The 19,085-nt window shown below is 38.2% G+C and overlaps 3 protein-coding genes across 6 annotated transcripts; 2 read left to right on the top strand and 1 right to left on the bottom strand.

Moving 5' to 3' along the window:
• The first annotated feature begins 231 nt into the window (after nt 1-231).
• Nucleotides 232-5,671, top strand: l(3)80Fg (dnaJ homolog subfamily C member 16 l(3)80Fg). Its single transcript, XM_012362603.2, has 12 exons — nt 232-575; nt 682-748; nt 835-1,028; nt 1,104-1,384; nt 1,475-1,665; nt 1,734-2,068; nt 2,182-2,485; nt 2,581-2,729; nt 2,976-3,200; nt 3,334-3,547; nt 3,626-3,733; nt 3,822-5,671. Exons 1-12 carry the CDS (start codon nt 232-234, stop codon nt 3,945-3,947), a joined length of 2,538 nt encoding a protein of 845 aa, XP_012218026.1. The 3' UTR covers nt 3,948-5,671.
• Nucleotides 5,672-6,045: 374 nt separating this feature from the next.
• Nucleotides 6,046-9,983, bottom strand: LOC105669566 (sorting nexin-25-like). 2 transcript variants are annotated; one of them, XM_012362602.2, is made up of 11 exons: nt 9,604-9,983; nt 9,220-9,527; nt 8,978-9,147; nt 8,491-8,885; nt 7,998-8,421; nt 7,548-7,852; nt 7,218-7,475; nt 7,001-7,134; nt 6,694-6,933; nt 6,220-6,502; nt 6,046-6,137 (listed from the first exon to the last, which is right to left on the bottom strand). In XM_012362602.2, exons 1-11 carry the CDS (start codon nt 9,838-9,840, stop codon nt 6,066-6,068), a joined length of 2,826 nt encoding a protein of 941 aa, XP_012218025.1. In that variant the 5' UTR covers nt 9,841-9,983; the 3' UTR covers nt 6,046-6,065. The 2 variants fall into 2 exon arrangements, with proteins under 2 accessions (XP_012218025.1, XP_012218024.1); XM_012362601.2 differs by having other exon boundaries at nt 6,046-6,502.
• Nucleotides 9,984-10,115: 132 nt separating this feature from the next.
• On the top strand, nt 10,116-18,058 carry LOC105669557 (lipase 3-like). 3 transcript variants are annotated; one of them, XM_012362587.2, is made up of 9 exons: nt 10,116-10,560; nt 11,622-12,082; nt 12,611-12,818; nt 12,899-13,013; nt 13,318-13,561; nt 13,829-13,987; nt 14,069-14,156; nt 14,287-14,429; nt 14,566-18,058. In XM_012362587.2, the coding sequence occupies exons 2-9, from the start codon at nt 11,957-11,959 to the stop codon at nt 14,719-14,721; spliced, it is 1,239 nt and encodes a 412-aa protein (XP_012218010.1). In that variant the 5' UTR covers nt 10,116-10,560; nt 11,622-11,956; the 3' UTR covers nt 14,722-18,058. The 3 variants fall into 3 exon arrangements, with proteins under 3 accessions (XP_012218010.1, XP_067203426.1, XP_067203425.1); XM_067347325.1 differs by having other exon boundaries at nt 10,116-12,082; nt 12,911-13,013; XM_067347324.1 differs by having other exon boundaries at nt 10,116-12,082.
• The last annotated feature ends 1,027 nt before the right edge of the window (nt 18,059-19,085 follow it).

The following is a 19,085-nucleotide window of genomic DNA, read 5'->3' as shown; positions in this document are numbered from 1 at the left end:
TAAAATAATGCAGTTTGTAAACCGGCCGTGAGATTTCGCCATCGCTCGCTAGCTCGGCTGGCCCGTCTAATTTGACAACATGGTAGTGACGGTGGCCCCGGGAATGTTGATGTGAGACGTCTCCGCCGACGTATCGACGCCTTACGCGACGACAAATGGACGATGATCCGCGCGAAATATGTCTGCTAATTCCGAGTGCGACGAGCGCCAGCGGTAGCTTGAAACGAACGAATGATACTTGCGATAATCGCGAATAATCGACATCGCACTGTGCATAGGAAGAGTCCCGCGGGGATTATCACTGCGTCACGGATAATGTTATTGATTGATTTTTTAATGACTTACGCGTCGACGAGTAAACGAGAATCCTACGGCGACGCTACGAGGAATAATATTATCGCTCCATTAATGAGGTACGCGTTCCTGCTGCTGAGCTTCCTTGTAATTCTGCAGTTGACACCGTCGGCCGTCGTCGCGAGCGACTCCTTGGGGGATCCGTACAAGATATTAGGGGTGTCGAAACATGCGACCGTACAGGATATCCGAAAGGCATACAAGCACCTCGTCAAGGAATGGCAAGTGACATGCTCCTATTTTTTATTTAAGAGCTATATATAATGCTACGTACAAACTACATCTTTTCTAAAGACTTCAATACCAAACTCTGTATATTCTTCTCAGGCATCCGGATAAAACTGATCATCCCATGGCTGAAGATAAATTTGTAGAAATAACAAAAGCCTATGAGGTACGTTTAGTCTTATCGGAAATAATGTTCAAGGTAAAAAGCAGTAATACCGTAAGAATACCGTTGTTGTCGTGTCGATTGTTTAGCTTTTAACGGATCCGGAGAGAAGAAAAAAGTATGATAATCATGGGATCACAGAGGAAAGTATACCTAGACAAAGAAGGGACAATAGTCATTACAATGTTCTTGATCCATTGGAAGAGTTATTTGGCAGCAATTTTAAGTTCCACTATCAGAGTAGAGACATCACCCTGTTTCATAAAATGAGCATCACATACCGGTACGTATTTCCCGCACATAATAACGATTTATCATCATTTGTGGAACATTGTATTGAACAATTTTTAAATTGCAGAGCGTTCGAAAATGTGATAGTACCCAAAACTTACCGTATGCCGTATTTAATTTTATTTTACTCCGATTGGTGCTTCTCGTGTCTGCAAGTGGAGCCTACTTGGAGACGATTGATCGAAGAGTTAGAACCTCTGGGATTCGGCTTGGCCACGGCGCACGCCAAGAAAGAACCTACCTTGGCGAGAAGACTTGGCATTCATTCGCTTCCATGTCTCGTTGTTACGATAGACGGACGTACTAGTATCTACAAGGAAAATCTGTTTAGCATTCAAAAAGTTGTTGGTAAGATTACTGAAACATCATATGCTCTATCTGCACCGTCTCCGTTTTATAAAGTTTTAGAATGTGGACTAATAAGTGTTTACTTTGCAGAATTTGTACGAAATAAGCTACCGTATAAATTGATAAGTACCATTACTAATACAAATGTAGAAAATTTTCTGTCGGGATGGACGGATAATCGAATTCGCGCTTTGATATTTGAGAAGAGAGACTTTATCCGTTTGCGGTATCTGCTTACGTCTTTTTACTATAGAGATCGGGTAGCCTTCGGCTTCGTTCAGGTAAATATTTTACAATGTCACATTGCCTCGATTCACTTCTCAATCGTAATTTTTCATACTCTCTGCAGATTGGTATACCTGAAAGCGAGAACATAACATCAAAATACAAAATCTCAGGAGAATTAGATACTTTATTGCTATTCAACGAAAACTCTGAGAAACCTATGGCGTCTGTTAGCATGAAGGATATTTCCAGCGAAACCATGCACAACGTTATCGCTAACAATAAGTTCCTCGTATTGCCAAGACTTTCGAACCAAGCCATGCTGGACTCCATATGCCCGCCCGAATGGTTGAGGCCGCAAAAGCGCCTGTGCGCCGTTTTAATATCGCAACAAAATAGTCCTCTGCATGATGTGGCTAGGCACAAATTTAGACAAGCAGCATTAGAGTCATCTTATAGGTAGCGTCTACAATTAAACAAAATATTCACATCTCAATAATCCTTCATTTAATATAGTTTAGTAAGCTCGTTTTGCGTCTATATATAACTCGCTGACGATATTGTTCACACAGCACGGAACGCGTTCGGTACGCGTACGTATTCAAAGATACGCAGCCAGAATTTGTATCGGCGCTGTCAGCCGGTGAAGGCAGTCCGATGGAGCCTTTATTACATATCGTCATCATCTGGAGACGAGACGCCAATCATCTGAAGTACGAATGGCTTCCTCACCGATGGGTCGAGGCCGTTCAGGACGATCGTATATGGAATGAAACGCGTAGGCATTTAGAGAAAACCATACAGAAGCTGTTGCGCGCCACTGAAGCTTTACCATATGCTGCTGTCGTAGGGGAACTAGCGGATGAACACGCACAGGTATATATCTCCTCATAATAATCCTCATATATTCTTTTTCACTCGCAAATTGGTAGCACATCGTCGATCATTTATATCCTATGTTTTCTTCTCAGGGTACTGTAGACAGACTGATAGGACGAGCATTATTAGCAGTAGATTACATATCCGATAATCTGACAAAAGAGCAAATTTTACCTTTGATATCGGTACTAGCGACTCTCGTGCTAATCGGAGCTGCAGGGTATGGCATGTCATACCTAGTGTGAGTAGAATTTAACTGTGGAATAACGTAGTATACTTCTTCAATCTTATTTCAGCATCGCAGAACATTAACCCGTTTCAGGAGCAAGTGCTAATATCAGTAGAACGTCGAATGCCAATATATATAATAAACGATCATTAGTTTTTCAAAGCATGTATATTAATCATATACATAAAATTGATTTATGAAAATAACTGCGTAATTTGTTGTACATGTAAATTTATGCATTCTATTTTGGATATCCAGCAAGCTAGAAGAGGCTAGTGTCCAGACTGAACGTGTCCAGTGCAAGGACAATGCCAAGTCACTTCCGTCGCAGCCGCAACTACGATTGCACGAATTGCGCGCGGAGAAATACAATGGATTAGTTCGGCTTTTAAAGCCGGGATGCCGAACTATCATTCTGCTGGTTGACGCTCAAAGTCGATTAAAGTTATTGCCAGCCTTTCATAAAGCTGTGTGGCCTTATAGGTATGCTTTGTCAAATTTAATTGTATTTCCTGTCGCCAGTATCTTCATTTCCCAATAATATATCCTTGGATATCAATAACTATGTGACAAACTGAAATAAATTAAAATTGTCATCGTACATGTTCATTTTCAGAAAGAATAAGACGCTTATGTTCGCACATATGTCACTGGAAAAAGGTCTCGATTGGTACAAGAAACTGTTGTCTCTCACATTACCCGAGCAGAAGGAACTAAATATAAACGCCAAGAACTGCGTGGGCACGGTCCTGTCTTTGAATGGACATCGAAAGTATTTCTGCATGTATCACGCCAAACATCCGGAGTGTACTAAGGGTAAAGGTTCTAAGGTGTGTAATACTAAATTAAGCTTGAAACAATAGCTACATCTGATATAATCTGTAATATCTATATCATACTGTGCACAGCGTATCGAGAAGATGACCAAGCAACTAGCCCAAAAATCGGAAGACCCGGAAGCAGGCGCTTTCATCGGTTTCGACAGTTCCAACGAATCCGATTTGTCTCAAGACGAGGTACAATACGATACGATATGATTGAAAATTTCTCTCATTTTCAGCAATTTTCATCGACAACAATTGAACGTGTGTGCATTTCTTGCAGGGTGGAAACAACATTTTATATCAGGATAATCTTTTAGATGGATTACCGATGTGGCTCGACAGACTGTTCGAGGGCTTAACGCACCGTTATTATATAAATTACTGGCCCGAGTTTACAGTCAAGTAAAAAGAGAAGGAGGGAATATGATTTCTTTTAGGGGAGACTATGCTGCATAGATATATTATATATATATCATGCTTGATGTGGGATGATTGCCAAGTTAGCTTATCAGATTGTGCGACAAAAAAATACCATATCCGACATCTTGAGATAGAAATCAAAGAGCAGAAGCTGTTTTGACTGACAAGTTTCGAAGCGAGATGCGACGAGGATATCCAAAATTGACGAACAATCAACTTTCGTCGTTATTTGATAAAGATATTTCCAATTTGCCAAGTAGTCCGCAATGAAGAAATTTTGATGAGAAAACAAGAGGTAACATCCACTGTTTCTGAGAATAACCAATACGTAAATTTAAAAATAGTTTTGAAACGACGATATCTGAAATTAAGAGAAGAAAGAAATGATCAAAAATTTTCTAAAAATCAAGAAATGTGTATCAAGAAAAGCCTTTAGATGCTATAGTCTCCCCTTGCACTCTCGGCAAAAGTGATAAAGAACAAGGTTTGCCTAGTCAGCAGAATATTACCATTGAGTTATACTGTGATTCGAGTGGACACAGACGTGATTCTGTATAGATGACAAAACATATTCATTACCTACTAAGTACCATTTATAAATCTATTTACAGTTTCCTGCATTTTAACGTTTTTAGATTGGTCTTTAAGTATTGTTAAAGAGAAAGTATATGCTATAAAGTTATGTAGCAGAGAAAGAGAGAGAGAGAGAGAGAGAAAGAAAGAAAAAAAAGAGAGAGAAAGAAGAGGGAAAGAGATTACCACCAAGATAGAACGAATCGATCCTCTGGCATAGATCAACGTTTTCTGTATACTACTTCGTCCGTTCCTATAAATCGGAATGCTCTTTCTATTCCTCGAAATTGCTTGTAACTATCTAGTCAACGTTATTGAAAACTTAGCAGTATTTATATTGCACAGTACAAGTGGATAGATCGTTTATATTTCTGCAGATAGGACTACCGAAATCGCGGTCGTTTAATCGCGCTCGTAACGAGATTCGAGTACGTTAAATCGATGGTTAAACGAGATATCGTTAATTAAGTGGCGATAATGCGATCGCTAATTTTAATGTCACGAGAAAAGGAAAAGTACATTTAGATATATAAACAGGTGATGTGTTTATATACCTAAAGATGCGTATCTCTGTCGCTTGTTCACTCCATTAATCAATATATCGCCTTTGTACTGAACGTTTCCGAAATCCGAATATCAATAGCACGTATACGTAACTTACGAGATTTATACTTTATCGATATAGTTACCGTAAAATCGATATCTGTAAGATCGACACATATACGTTAGTGTGGTAAAGGTGTTGCACTTGTAAAAAGAGATAAATGCCCTTATCAAGATTTATATACGTCCATTACTTTACTTCCAATCGCTTTACTTTTGTAACACAATCTCATTAGTTGCGTAATATATTATTTCAACGACACGTTTATCCGGCCGACTCGCTCACAGATATTCACCCTCCTCTCGTGTGTAACTTTTTTCTCTTTTACTTTTCTTTTAAGCGACAGATATAGGTACCTCGTATTACTTGTATAAGATATATCCCTATTACGAGAGAGGCTACTAGAAAGTATTAAACATGTATTATAGAGACATGAGATATATCGTAATGCTGTTAAAACTGCAAGTTATGTGCGCCAGCTCAATTGTTTATACTTTATATCCTTATATGATGATTAAAATTGACGAAACGAACACACATGGAGTTAACATTTCTACCCCGAAGGTCATTACACTCACATTTTTTAAGTAGGTAGCCGGTAGTAATCGTTAAGCATGCATATTTGTAAGTATCAATTTTGCGGTAACTATAAAACGCTTCAACTTGTTGCTCGTTTTCGTTCAAACGTTAAGCGATATGTAGCAGTCTTTCGAATTACTTTTACGAGATGCGTAATACGCTACTTATGTGTTCCGCAGATATTTCGATTGCGTATAAAAGAATTAATATATTTAGGAATGTTGATTGATAAGTGTAGAGTTTACCGCACGTTTTCCACACACAAGACGCGCGTGCGTCTTGCGATCGCAAGATCCTCTGGAAGGAGCGAAATGGGATTGCGTACTCGTTATATATCACATTCATACTTTATTTCATCAAGGAACTTTGCTTCTGCTGCAATTCCGGAAATACTTCGTACATTAATACTTCAAATATATCCTGTAAAAGAGAAATCAGAGTAAAGAAAGGGAGCGAAGCTCGCACGCACGATATAGCAGCAATGGGGATGAGATCGACTCACATAAAATAGTTGTTTGTTCAGATTCACGTTCTGCAGGGAGTCGAAAACTTTAGTCGCGCCGCGTTGGGCGCTTTGCGCACCCACTAGATTCGTCAATACTTCAGGTACATTATTGAGAAATTGCCTGCGCGCCTCGCCACGCGTCTTCAACTTCTCCTCGTCGGTGCGAAGAACGGTCTCGGACACGAGCTGCCCGTTCGGCCACCACGACTTCGTAAACAGCTGTATGTAGTAATGAAGCATCGGCTCGGAAAACACCCACGCAACGGTATCTCTGATTTGTCTGCGAATCGATGATGTATCAATACACAATTCGAGAGATATCTCTATTGCTTTATATAAGGCAAAATATTAAAGTTACCTATTTATAAAATATTTATAAAAAATAAAGTACTTAAAGTATCTAAAGTCTTGTCAGAGTTTTATTTTTTCGCTTATCTAACGCGTACAAAGTGAATAAATATGTATTCTTACCTATTTATGGTGCGTCCGTAAGTAAGTTGCACGAAGGTAATGAGAGATCGTCTGAGCCAACGAAACACTCCCCTCAAGTCGAAAACTTCTCCTAGAAGCGTGTACAACGGCTCGGCAATCGCGTCCTTGCTGGCATTTAGATAGGTCTCCGTGCTACCCGTACGACCCGTCTCGCTGTCATCCAGCAACAACGAATAATCCTCTTCCTCTTCTTTGTCACGTAGCTCGTTACCAACAGATCTGTCGTACAAGTTTACAAAATTAACGAATAAATTGATTGCCATGCGGCGAATTTAATGACGCATACGTTTTGAATAATGTGGACAAAGAAAAGCGAGATTTCTTAGGAGACGGTATTACGACTTTTAGGTGTTCCGAGCTTGGACTGAGAAAAGCATACAGTGCTTCGCTTTGATTAAGCCTCTCGTCCTCCAAAACAAACTGCGAAAATTCATGAACGGTGAATAATATTATACAATGATATGCAAGAGTTTGAACTTGCACTAAGAAGCTGCGAAACGTACATTTAAATACTTTTGTATCTGCATCTTAGCCTTGTCGAGCGTATTTTTATCGGATTTCCCGAAAAACTTGAGAGGCTGCGAGGGTAAGTCCAGGTTTTTAACGTTGGAACACAACTGACGTAGCTTTCTGTGGAGATCCTGAAAGTCCTGCAGTTTCCTGAACACCACCCAACCGCTGGATATGCTTTCGTCATTGTCTTCATCCTCTGCCATGTGGACGACCAGCACGAATTGCGGATGATCGCCATTGTCAGGCATCTGCTCGACAAAATCGGAAAATCCGATCGTGTAAATTTACGCAAACGAAAATTCGTACACGCATTGAATTACCTCCGCGCCTTGCACGTCGGCTCGCCAGCGACCCAGATGCTCGGCCCACATTTCCGTATGATTCAAATGCGCCTCCAGTTGCCGTTTTTCACCCTGCAGGCATTCGACCTCCTTCGCCAATATACTCAGTACCTTGCTCTCGGGCTTGAGGGAGGATTTCAGCGCCTGTAGAGCTTGCATTTTATTATTCAACTTTTCCTGCAGTTGATCCAGTTTGCTACGAGCGTAATTCGAGCGTTCGCCCACTAGCAAAGTCGAAGAATCCGACAATGCGCCGTCGACGATCCCGCGATCTTCGGCCAAACCTGATGTGCAAAGAAAAAAATTCATATATAAAAATACATCACTTATGATAAAAATAATTTTCTATTCTGTTTAATCGCATCAGCACTAAAGTGTACAAATGTTTTTAATAAAAATCAAATTCCTTAGATTTAGTACAATACTGACCCTCTGCTCTCTCATTGAGCAACGCTTCCTGCATATTCATGTACTGCTTGCTAACAAGAAATGGTGGATAATATTTCTCTTGAAGCGTCTTAACGACGCCATCTTGAACCTCGTAAAATACATTAGGCCCCGTATCACCCAACAAAAACGCCTCCATTCGCTTCCGCACGTTCTTATCCACCTTAATCTCGGCGGTGGGTGATCTGATGTAAGTATAAAAGATTTCGGCTCCCAATTGATGCCAATTGGATCGTTCAGCGGCGCGCAACTCTTGCACCGCCGCCCAATAGCCGAGCAATCCCTGACTAGAGACCTGCTCTAGAAACTCGGACAAGTGTCGTCGACCGGTCACGTTATCCAGAATCGCTTGCAGCGGAAGTATCCTGCTTTCCGTAATCTCCGCAGCGTCGCTGATTTCCGTATCCTGAAAAATATCATCATGAAGCATAGTAATCGCGACACTGCAATTTGTGCAAGAGACATTCTATGCAACCTGACGAGGATATCCGTCCCATCCTAATGTCTGCATGTGACACTCGCACGTGTTCTTAGCGTACGTCAGTTGGCTGATGTATCTCTTTAGTTTTCTCGCCCGAATGGCATCTGAGTTGCCGAGCGCGTTGTTCTCGGGATCCAAACCTTGAGCTCGCTTAACGTTTTGTATTGTGGTAGCTTGCATGATCTCGGTCATGATATTATATCTGATATGTTTAAGAACTTCCAAATCCCTCGTGCCTTTGATCATGCGGATAAAATCCTCGAAGGATTCTGCGTATTCGTATGTTTTTCTGTGCATCGCCTCGGCGAGTTGTTGCTGATCAATGTACGCCAAGATCTTTTGATTGATGTAATCGGGATCCGTGATTAAATCTATTGCCGGTTTTAGAACTAAAATAAGAAAAAGATAAATATAAGAGATTATAAAAAATACAGAAAAAAATTAATATATCGATCAAGCTATTGATTCATCATGCACTTACTTCTGCATGTGAGAATTTCCCTCAAAAGAAACTTTATTGGGGAAAGAGAATAACTGCGTGGTAACAAAAACAAGATAAAAAGTTCACTGATTTTCCTCAAATATTCCGATTCAGCAACAGGTGACATTAAATGCGCAGATAGAATAAATACAGGATCTTCCCCTTCGGATCTAAATGCAAAAAAACCAATAAATTTATTCATTCCTAATTTCTTACGTGCACTGACAGAAAGAGCGACTTACGAAGCTGCTTGGGCTATCCTGATTTTTTCAAAGTGGAAGGTGAGCTTATTCACTATATTGCAAACAACTAATTTCGTGTGATCAACACGCGACAAGCGATCATGGAGGCTCTTTATGGCACCCCACACATCCTGCTTCATATTATCTATCAGCTGTTCCGAGCTGAATGCTAGATCATTCAACCAGAAACCGACAAAGTCCTGAAAGACTAGATCCAAGAGATTCTGCAGAGCGCCGTCCACCAGACGAGTGAAGACAGGATAACGCATGTGCTTTGTAGAGGTGACCGATTTAGACTCATATCCTTTCTGAAAGATCAGGAATAGATGATGACAGTATCGCATTGATGTGTCAATGTATGTATCAGTGATAAAAGCCACATACCATCAACATGTTACGGAAGGCGTCCATCTCTGCAACGGTTCTCACAGTACCAGAGCCAGTCTGGTGCTTGGGTGACAGAGCTATGTTAATTAGTATCATGATTAACGGGCCGATAAGCAAACAGGAGCAAGTGAGAACGATGTAAAGACAACAACATTGGAGGCAAGTCCAGTCCATAATAATTCCCAAACTCATAACAGCTAACGACATAACACAAACGACAACAGGGAAAACCATGATTCTCTTTGGTGGAACGACGACGCGACGACACTTATAATAGCAGATGTATACTCGCAATAATGTTCTTTAATCGCGTCGTGTTGATAATACAAACAATACTCGGTGCCATTTTTAAATGCCGGTGGCTCAGTATTTCACTTTGCGTTTGCACGACGAGTGGCGACGTCACTGCCATCTTGCGAGAAAACGAAATAATAGAATGCACTTTTTTTTTCATCAGAGAGTAAAGAATAAACTGTAAATTGCTTCATCGCGGTACGTCGGGTTGCCGTAAAAAAAGAGCTAAACATTTTTTTATCAATGTTATACTTAATTATTTTATCAATTATGATATTAATAGTAACAAAAGAAATATTTAATAATTATTATATTAATAATAACTAATTTTTTATTCAATTTACCAATAATTTTGTACCGGTATATATGGACACATAAAAATAATTAATTATTTTTTATCACTCGCACACCATTCGATTTCCATAAGTCCTTCACAGATAGCGCTGTGCAGATAAATAAAGAAGAGGAGTAAAAAAAGCAACATGAAAAGCAGGTTTTCATGATATTTATGCGCATATGTTGCTTAATCCAAAATTCATACAGCTGCAGTCGAATAGAAGCAGATCAATGCCACAGGAAGATAATGCTCAAGGAAACCTCGTTCCCTAATTATTTTTTCTGGCGAGGACAGAAGAGTTGACGAAATCGACCTTGTATCACGTATGTACAACGGCCTAGTTGTCATGCCCACTTTCACGATTACGCGCTGAAAATAAAATCGCGGCAAAGCATTCGAATCGATGTAAGCATTAAAATCACGGTCTAATTCAAGTTTAATGCCACATGCGATAAGTGTCATTCATTGACATAGACAATGATAAAAGATTCTTTATCGAATTGGGTATTTCAAGTGTAAAAAGAATGGTATAAAATTTTTAAGCGATACTGCAAGTCTTATCTATTATATTATGCACATTCTAATCTCTGTGATTTGTAATTATTACGATATTCTTGTACTATTTTTACACATTATTATATTGCATTGTTTTATCTATTTATTAGATCGTTTTATAAGTTTTGTCGTTTTTTTTATCAAAAGTTTGACATGAAATTACAGAGAAGCATTATGAGTGTTTAATCATCAATGTATTCTCTCTCATTTTCTATCATCTCTTCTTATTTAGAAACTAACTTTTCTATCCCTAACTTATAAAAACTTCTTAAAATTTAAAATTTTTTCTCAAAATCTCGAAAACCATCTTTCGCATGTTTTTACATCTAGGGTTTGCGAATAAACCAAATTAATGTTTTTAATTGCTACTCTTGCTTTATTTTGTTACAAAATTCATATAAAATGTCACAAATGTTCTTGATTTGGGCTTTTGGTTGCCATTCTTTAATCACTCTGTCAATCTTGAAATGTGCACCAATTAAAAATTAAATATTAATAAATAAAATAAACAACGTAGTTTTGACAGGTAGGGAGCAATATTTTATTGAAAATCGGTAATGAAAAAACGACAGGACTTATGAAATAATCTAATAGTTTTAAATTTGTCGATATTTAATTTTTTAGGCCCATGAAATGATAATCCATAACTTCTATCACACAGCTTTACTTTATAAAAAATTAAAATAAAGTCGATGGAAGCAAATATCATAAAACTGCAGTTTAATCAATATAAATGTAATATAAAATTATTGCAAATTGAAAAGCATCTCGAGCCATAAAATTATTGATTCTTGCATGTTTAATCTCACCATTTCTTGATTTATTCTAGAGTCCTGAACTGCTATTTGCGCTCAAAAGAATGCGTTTTTTTCAAAAAGCCACAGCTTCTCCGCTCAGCATCATAAAGAATTTCTGCAAGGCATTGAAGATATTCTTTACTCAGTACTTCATAATCACTTCAACACTTCAATCGGCACTTTCCCTTCTCCATTCTCCAGTAATGGTTGGATTCCTCAAGGGTCGAGAATACGAGGATGCATGGAGTGAACAGGCGTCGTGGCGTTATCATGTACCCACGCACATTTTCTACGCGTCGCGGTGTTGATACGTATAAAATGTCGATGAGCGAGATTTTCGGCTCTCTGTTACGCGCCGGCCGTCGCGATGCCGTGGACGACAACACGTCAACGATGTCGGGTCTTTGTCGCGATAATCGCTCTGAACTGTTGCTTCTGGCTGGCAAAAGCGTTTGGCAAGACCGATGACAATCCGGACATTTTACTCTTAACGGTAAGTCATTTTCATAACTTTCCATCTTGCGAATAAAATTGTTATGACATAGTAATCATTAGCTAGATAAATTGCGCTATTATAATGCATGGAATCTTGGACGTCAGTTAAAAGCAGCTTGCACAATATGTGTGAACTTACTCTCTCCTTCTATCTCGGCAATTATTATTTCTTGACAATAAATCTCTTCGAGAAAATAAAATAATCCCTAAAATAACAAAATATCTACAGTGTGAATAACGTTTAAGCAATATCTTTTAAAATATCTTTTATAAAATTCACACAATTTTTATTTTTAATTTTATTTTAATTAAAATTAATTTTATGTATGTCTGATTTGTGTGAATTCTCTTAGCTTGATTACATTCATTACTTAGCTTTATTACATTCATAATTTGCATACCTTTATAATAAATATTTATATAACATTCTGATGCAAATATTAATCGTGTTTATTGTTATTGATCGATTAAAAGAATACAGTACTTATTCAACTGCAATGCAATAAATAATGTATTCATCAAACAGCCCGAATTAGTGAGAAGATACGGATATCCTTTGGATATTCACGATATCATCACGGAAGATGGCTACACCTTGCAATTGCATCGAATACCGTACGGCCGTAATAAAAATAAAAAAGCGCAATCGGAGACAAGATCGCCAATACTTTTGGTGCATGGTCTGGTAGGCAGTTCCGCCGATTGGGTCCTTACGGGCCCTGAAAAATCATTAGGTTCGTTAGCGTTATCATATCAGTGCATAAATATTGTTAGTTAATTTGAACGAGATAACATAATGAAATACTATTTCTAGCATACATTTTAGCCGATGCGGGCTATGACGTGTGGCTAGGAAATAACAGAGGTAACATTTACTCGAGAAACCATACCTCGCTGTCGCCAACAGATCGAGCTTTCTGGGATTTCAGGTAAATTTGAAACATTGACTGTAATCTTCTCATGCGCTGTCATGCGATAGATAAAAAAAAATGTTCATCATAGAACTCTCTCTCGTTGCATTATCCATATCCATTTGCATATGACCTCGGTCTTCTTTCCAGTATAGTTTTTAAAAAATTTAAACTAAAAACTCATACAATTAAATTCACACAGATAAGATAAATGCATGTAAAAGCATTAAAAGTTATGTCTCTAAATATCTGTTTTTAATATAAGCTTAAAATTACAGAGAATTGAGAAAATTATTGTAAAGAAACTTCGTGCGTGTTTCAGTTATCACGAGTTCGGCATCTACGATCTTCCTGCGATGGTCGATCACGTTTTACACACGACGGGACACGATAAAATCTTCTATGGCGGTCATTCAGAAGGCACTACGCAATTCTGGGTAATGACATCGGAGAAGCCTGAATACAATTCGAAGATCGCTTTGATGATAGGCCTTGCACCTGCGGCTTTTATGGGCAACATTCGCGGACCGATAAGGAAACTCGCCAAGTTAACGTATCTCGGCGTAGTAAGTTCAATTGTCGTGCAATCACGGTCCTTCTTTAGAAAAAAAAAAGAAAATAACTAAGTTAGGTCTCAACAGAGTTGAGTTTTCGATCGGCGCAGCATTAAAAGAATATATTTTGTGATAAGAGATAAAACGGATTAAAGTAAGTCGCCAATCTACGTTTTATGGTTTGATATTAAATTTCCCGATATTCAAGGGATTAGACATTCGGATAAATTCGAAGCCGATTGAATTTTCGACGATAATCGCTTCTGTTTCTCTTCGCAGTGGGTTGGCGAGACTTTCGGTTATCCGGAACTTCGTTCTCGATCCACCTGGGGGAAATTCGTATTGAGTCTATTCTGTCAGAATATGGTGAACGCACAATTCTTCTGCAGCAATCTGTTGTTTCTGGTTGCGGGAATTAATCGTGAAGAATTAAATACGGTGAGAATGACGTGTGCTCATCGATTTCCATTTCTTATTTTGCGGCATTTGACTATTAATAGACTTTCTTTGCGCGAATAGAAGGATTTGACAGTTATCTTAACCCATTTACCCGCTGGAGCTTCCTGGAAACAAGTAGTGCATTATGGTCAAGGATATATTGATCCAGGTGACGTGTATAATAATTATTGCAGGAACATCTAAAAAATAAAATTATTTCTCCGTTCCAAACAATACATATTGCGAAAATAATATATGATTCTGAATAATGTTCTAAAGAAGTTTTAAAAATACTTCAGGACAATTCAGACAGTTCAACTACGGCGAGGACAAGAATCTCCGGATGTACAATTCGACGATACCACCTGCTTACCAATTAGAAAGAATCACAACGCCGATCGCTCTCTTCAGCAGCGATAACGATTGGCTGGCAACTACAAAGGTATTTATACGGTTGGAATATATTATTTCTGCAGATATATCAATTGTACACGCATGATATTTTCAAACTTATGTGATTGAAGTAAAATAAATTTCACTTTATTAAATCTTTCATCGTAAATAAATTCTTGTTTTAGGATGTGGAACTCTTGTCCGCGAGGCTCAACAATGTCGTGTTTCATCACAACGTTCCCATAAGCATTCCTTTTAATCACTATGATTTTTTGTGGGGAAAGTCCTCTTGGCAGCAGGTATTCGAACCTATCCTGCGACTGCTTACTCAATATCAATAGCGGCATCTTTCCTAGATTATGAGGAAAAGGGTGAGAAAGAATACAATAAAAATGTGTAATGAATCGGTCTAATTTATTGTTGTTACTATTAGTATCATTGTATAGTACGTTGCGTTTACATATATAGTCTGCACTCGTCTAACTTCACTTCCGCCGCACTGCGTCGCGGATTCTATCCGCGTCTTCAACGCGAAGCGTGACATCGCTAGTCTCCCGATTATTAATACCCCCGTCTTTCTCGCTCTATGTACATTTATACAAACTCTCTAGCATAAATCAACCTGCGATCGCCGCGTAAGAAACTACATTCGCGATCGTAATTCCGCGCGGTCGCATCTCGTGCGGTGCCGCCGGTATAATTATAAACTTATACTTTTTTTTTTTTTCTTTCTCTGTAATCGCACTTGAGCAGCGTCCGGGAAAAAGATACTTTATCTTCGCTTTGAATACTGTCCTGGTGAAGTACAGTACGCCTATTCTGGAAGAAACAGACACTTCGCCTCTCGCGGCTGATGCTTTAAACGATTGATCTTGAGTTGCTTCGCGTAACATCGTTTACTTTACCGTAATTGTAATTATATATAGCCTATGCTAACTTACAGTTGTAATTGTTTATTCATATCTTATTATGATAAATTACCCATGCGGGAGTATGAATGGAGTCAGCTGGCGAGTTTCAGGATCGGGTGCAACTTCGAAGCAATATTTTAGATAAATTGAAAATATTTTTGCAATTAATGATATCCTATTCTTCGTTAATTCATTAGAAACGATAATAACAGACGAATGCAATTTTTCACACTTAATCAAAAGCGTGATTTAAAATTTCTTTTACTTCGAAATTTCATATCTGTTTAGATTGGAGGTAAAAATGAAAGCAAATCGATCGCACTTTGCTCGCCGAACTGACCGTATATAATGTACATAATTGTATATCGCATGATATGTATTAGTTTATGTTAGAATAAGTCGGATGGAAATTGTCGGGAAGGCTTCCCGAGCGCGATTTATATGAAACTTTTCCGTCTTCGATAGCGGTGAAGCTTTATCATAATTGAATACAAACAGAATTTCACCGTATCGTTACGCCTGTATTCACGTTTGCGGATGAAAAATTGCGCACAAACCATAATTGATACTTGAGCTCACGTGTTGGCCACTCGAGGTTTGAAAACGATTTCTATTTTCGCAAGAAGAGAAGAAACACCCTGATTATAATTTAGCGTCTACAAAGTTCAACGATACGCAGTGTCTCGGGGAACGAATTTTGACAACGTTAATATAACTATAAAATGTATCGATAATAGAATAACTGTCATAAGTATTTATCATTCGGTAATACAATATAGTCTCAAGTATTGTAACAATCGTAATTGAATACTTTTATTTTAACGATTAATTTAAGATAATATCACGATAGAGAATAACGCTATGCGCACTAATGAATGTAGTAGACTTAAGACTAATGTACCTCTTCCACCACACCACGCGATCGAGTGATAGTGATATATCCTTAAAAAGATGTAGATTATGGTCATTCCAAATAAAAAAAAAAAAAAAAAACTCTAAACATCTTTTTTACATTGAGCATTTTCTATCGTGTGAGCATCTTCTACTTTGCTAGCTGATCTTTCTAACTAACAGTTCGTTCCAAACGTGTAACGAAAATTCATAAATCATAAATGTCTATCAATTGATGTAAATTCATGTAAAAGATATTGTATTAAAATAAGGAAAGTGGGATTTTGCGGGGATGTAGTTTCTTTGACAACAAAAATGATGGGGGGGATACAGCTTGTTCGTGTGCCGAGAAATGAATGTAACGGAGTCGCGTTTGTGGTGGAGCGAGAGGTGACTGATTAATTCCTTTGCACGTAGGGATTGTTTTATTTGTAACATTTTAAAGGAACAGAATCACACATTTTCGTGCATTCACGGAGATAAACGCGGCTACTCGCGCGAGTAATCCGCCGTTTCGCATAACGTATATAAGATGCATTTCGAGAAGCAATATAATTTCCAATATAGTTTCGGAGAACGCAAGAGACAAGCCTTATAAAAATACTATCCAACGGCAATATATATGTGTAATAACGTATCGATACAATTTCAAATACATGCAATTACGCAGTAAGTAATTCTGAGGCCATCGTTAATATGTCATAGTAACATACGCGTGGCAATTTGTCGTCACGGACGAAGGAAGGCACCCGCGCAACCTCATTAATTCCGCGAAACAGGACGCATTTAATTAATCCGCCGGCTCTCTTGAGTAACTTTCTTCTTGACCTCTCAGTGAAGACAAAGTGCGCCTCATTTATATCTCATTTAGATCAAGTAACAAATCCTAAAGTATAAGCGTCCCTTCTGTTTTTTGATATCTTGTACTCTATATAACAATTAAATGCAACCACTTGTCAAATTTATCTATAAATATTATATATATATAAAGTTTTATATATAATTAATAGTCATCTTACTCTCCATATCATTCCGTCAACGTTTGAAATAAAAACAGTCTCAATATATCGCCAATTTACAAGTGGAAACAATATATATTAGAATATTGATTTCTCTTTTACAATTTTTCTTTTTTTTTTTTCAATTAATCAATATGCGCATACAAGATGTTCAATAAATATAGAACATTGTATTGCCGATCAATGCAAGAGTGTGAATTAATTAATTCAGAGCATTGTATGTATGTAAGGAAAGTAAAAAAACAAAAAAAAATACGAGCGTGGAAGATTTATTGGAAAGAAGGCAAATATGTAATGAAATACGGTCAACGTAAGTTTCATATAATTATATGATAGACTAACCGAGCATTAAGAGTGATGTGTGTGTGTGTGTGTGTTTTGTGTCTGAAATTAATTATTGTACTATAATGTCACTATCGACCTTTATAGTTAATTAATATATTACAGATACCTACAGTTCCGATATATTTCTTCTTAAACTTCTGTTATATAGTCCGGCGCACGTGTATCGCGCCGCCGAACATCTTTTGACACTATGTACATGCATAAATATATTATATACACGTTGAGTACACATAGCGGGATGTCCCAAGAGAATAACCAGTCGTCACTTTTGCGCTTTGTTGCATAACGAAGGAAAAAAAAAAGATGTATAAAATCAAATCGGATAGGGAATTTGGGATCTGTGAGTCGCGTCGAGTCGAGAAGATAAAAGCGAGTCACGTGTCTACGGTCATTATCTTAGAATCCCGATGTGCATATTCAAATCCGGCATTCAGGTTGACAAACGTCAGACGAGAACGTAAGTAAGAGCTATGGATCTCAATTCCTGGTCGATACATATGTGAAAATTAAATTATGCGGAAAAAAATGTTTGTGTGTCTATCAATCTGACGTTGATCAATAATACATTCTTGGAATTGTCAATAATACATTGTCAGTCGCGAAACTGACTGCATATCTCTTTCTCTCTCTCTCTCTCTCTCTCTCTCTCTCTCTCTCTCTCTCTCTCTCTCTCTCTCACGCGCGTGATCTGTAAAAAATCACACATACCGGAAAGTACGAAGATGATTGACTCTCTTACGCGCTATTTCCCTAGATATATACTTCATACAATATCTGCTCGCGTGGAGCTAATAATTTCCTCCCGTACTTTCGGAACGTATTTGGGATATCAGAGGCTCTCGAATATGAGACAACTGAAAATTCACGTGATATATTGACAACACGTCGCGCCAAATTATAAATGAAGTTTCAACACAAATGCGCCGGACACGTTGTTGCGGAATACGTATCTCTTAGTTCGTTTCGGAATTCGAGACCCTCGGATATCGAGGTATAAATAGCTATGTAACATTTCTCCTTTTTGTAAATGCGTCATACGACAGAAGCGTACGAATGGGTAATTCAAAAAACGGTGGAAATTTAAGCAATGTAAGTCTCGACCTGCCGTACCCGTTGAAATACAGCTGAAACTCGTCTTAGTCTTTAAAAAAAAATATATATATATATATAAAGCATGGAAATGTATTCCGTCGCAATTTTGCATCGCTGTGCCGCACGCTAAAACTTGTAAACGGAGCACGGTGTAACGCGCGATTAATCGAGCGCAAGAGACGTTATCGATTTCAATCTACGCGCTTTTTCCAAACGTTTCCATCCGTTAATCCGACACTATCGATCGCGAAAACTCTGAAAATTGCGCGTGCTCCGCTCGCGAAGAGACAATATATTCGCCGGAAGGTATATAGACTTTAACGGTACTCGAGCGTCTGCCCTAAATAATAAATTCAATCGCGGTATACGGTGCCGAAAGTCAACAGTATGCGATTGTATATAGTGTAGCATACTGCTCAATGCTCGGCACGCTAAGGGTCTCTTTTA

Source organism: Linepithema humile, chromosome 1 (genome assembly GCF_040581485.1).
Source record: "Linepithema humile isolate Giens D197 chromosome 1, Lhum_UNIL_v1.0, whole genome shotgun sequence".
Classification (NCBI taxonomy): domain Eukaryota; kingdom Metazoa; phylum Arthropoda; class Insecta; order Hymenoptera; family Formicidae; genus Linepithema; species Linepithema humile.
This window is presented reverse-complemented; position numbering and strand designations above follow the sequence as displayed.

Bases quoted from the DNA above. Each gene is read 5' to 3' on its own strand.
- LOC105669566 (XM_012362601.2), bottom strand. From the start codon at position 9,840: ATGGTTTTCCCTGTTGTCGTTTGTGTTATGTCGTTAGCTGTTATGAGT. The intron at 8,422-8,490 runs GTTGCATAGAAT...GATATTTTTCAG, and splicing joins GGGACGGATATCCTCGTCAG to GATACGGAAATCAGCGACGC. The intron at 6,503-6,693 runs GTAAGAATACAT...ATCGATTCGCAG, and splicing joins TACGGACGCACCATAAATAG to ACAAATCAGAGATACCGTTG.
- LOC105669557 (XM_012362587.2), top strand. From the start codon at position 11,957: ATGCCGTGGACGACAACACGTCAACGATGTCGGGTCTTTGTCGCGATA. The intron at 13,988-14,068 runs GTGAGAATGACG...TTGCGCGAATAG, and splicing joins ATCGTGAAGAATTAAATACG to AAGGATTTGACAGTTATCTT. The intron at 14,157-14,286 runs GTGACGTGTATA...AAAATACTTCAG, and splicing joins TCAAGGATATATTGATCCAG to GACAATTCAGACAGTTCAAC.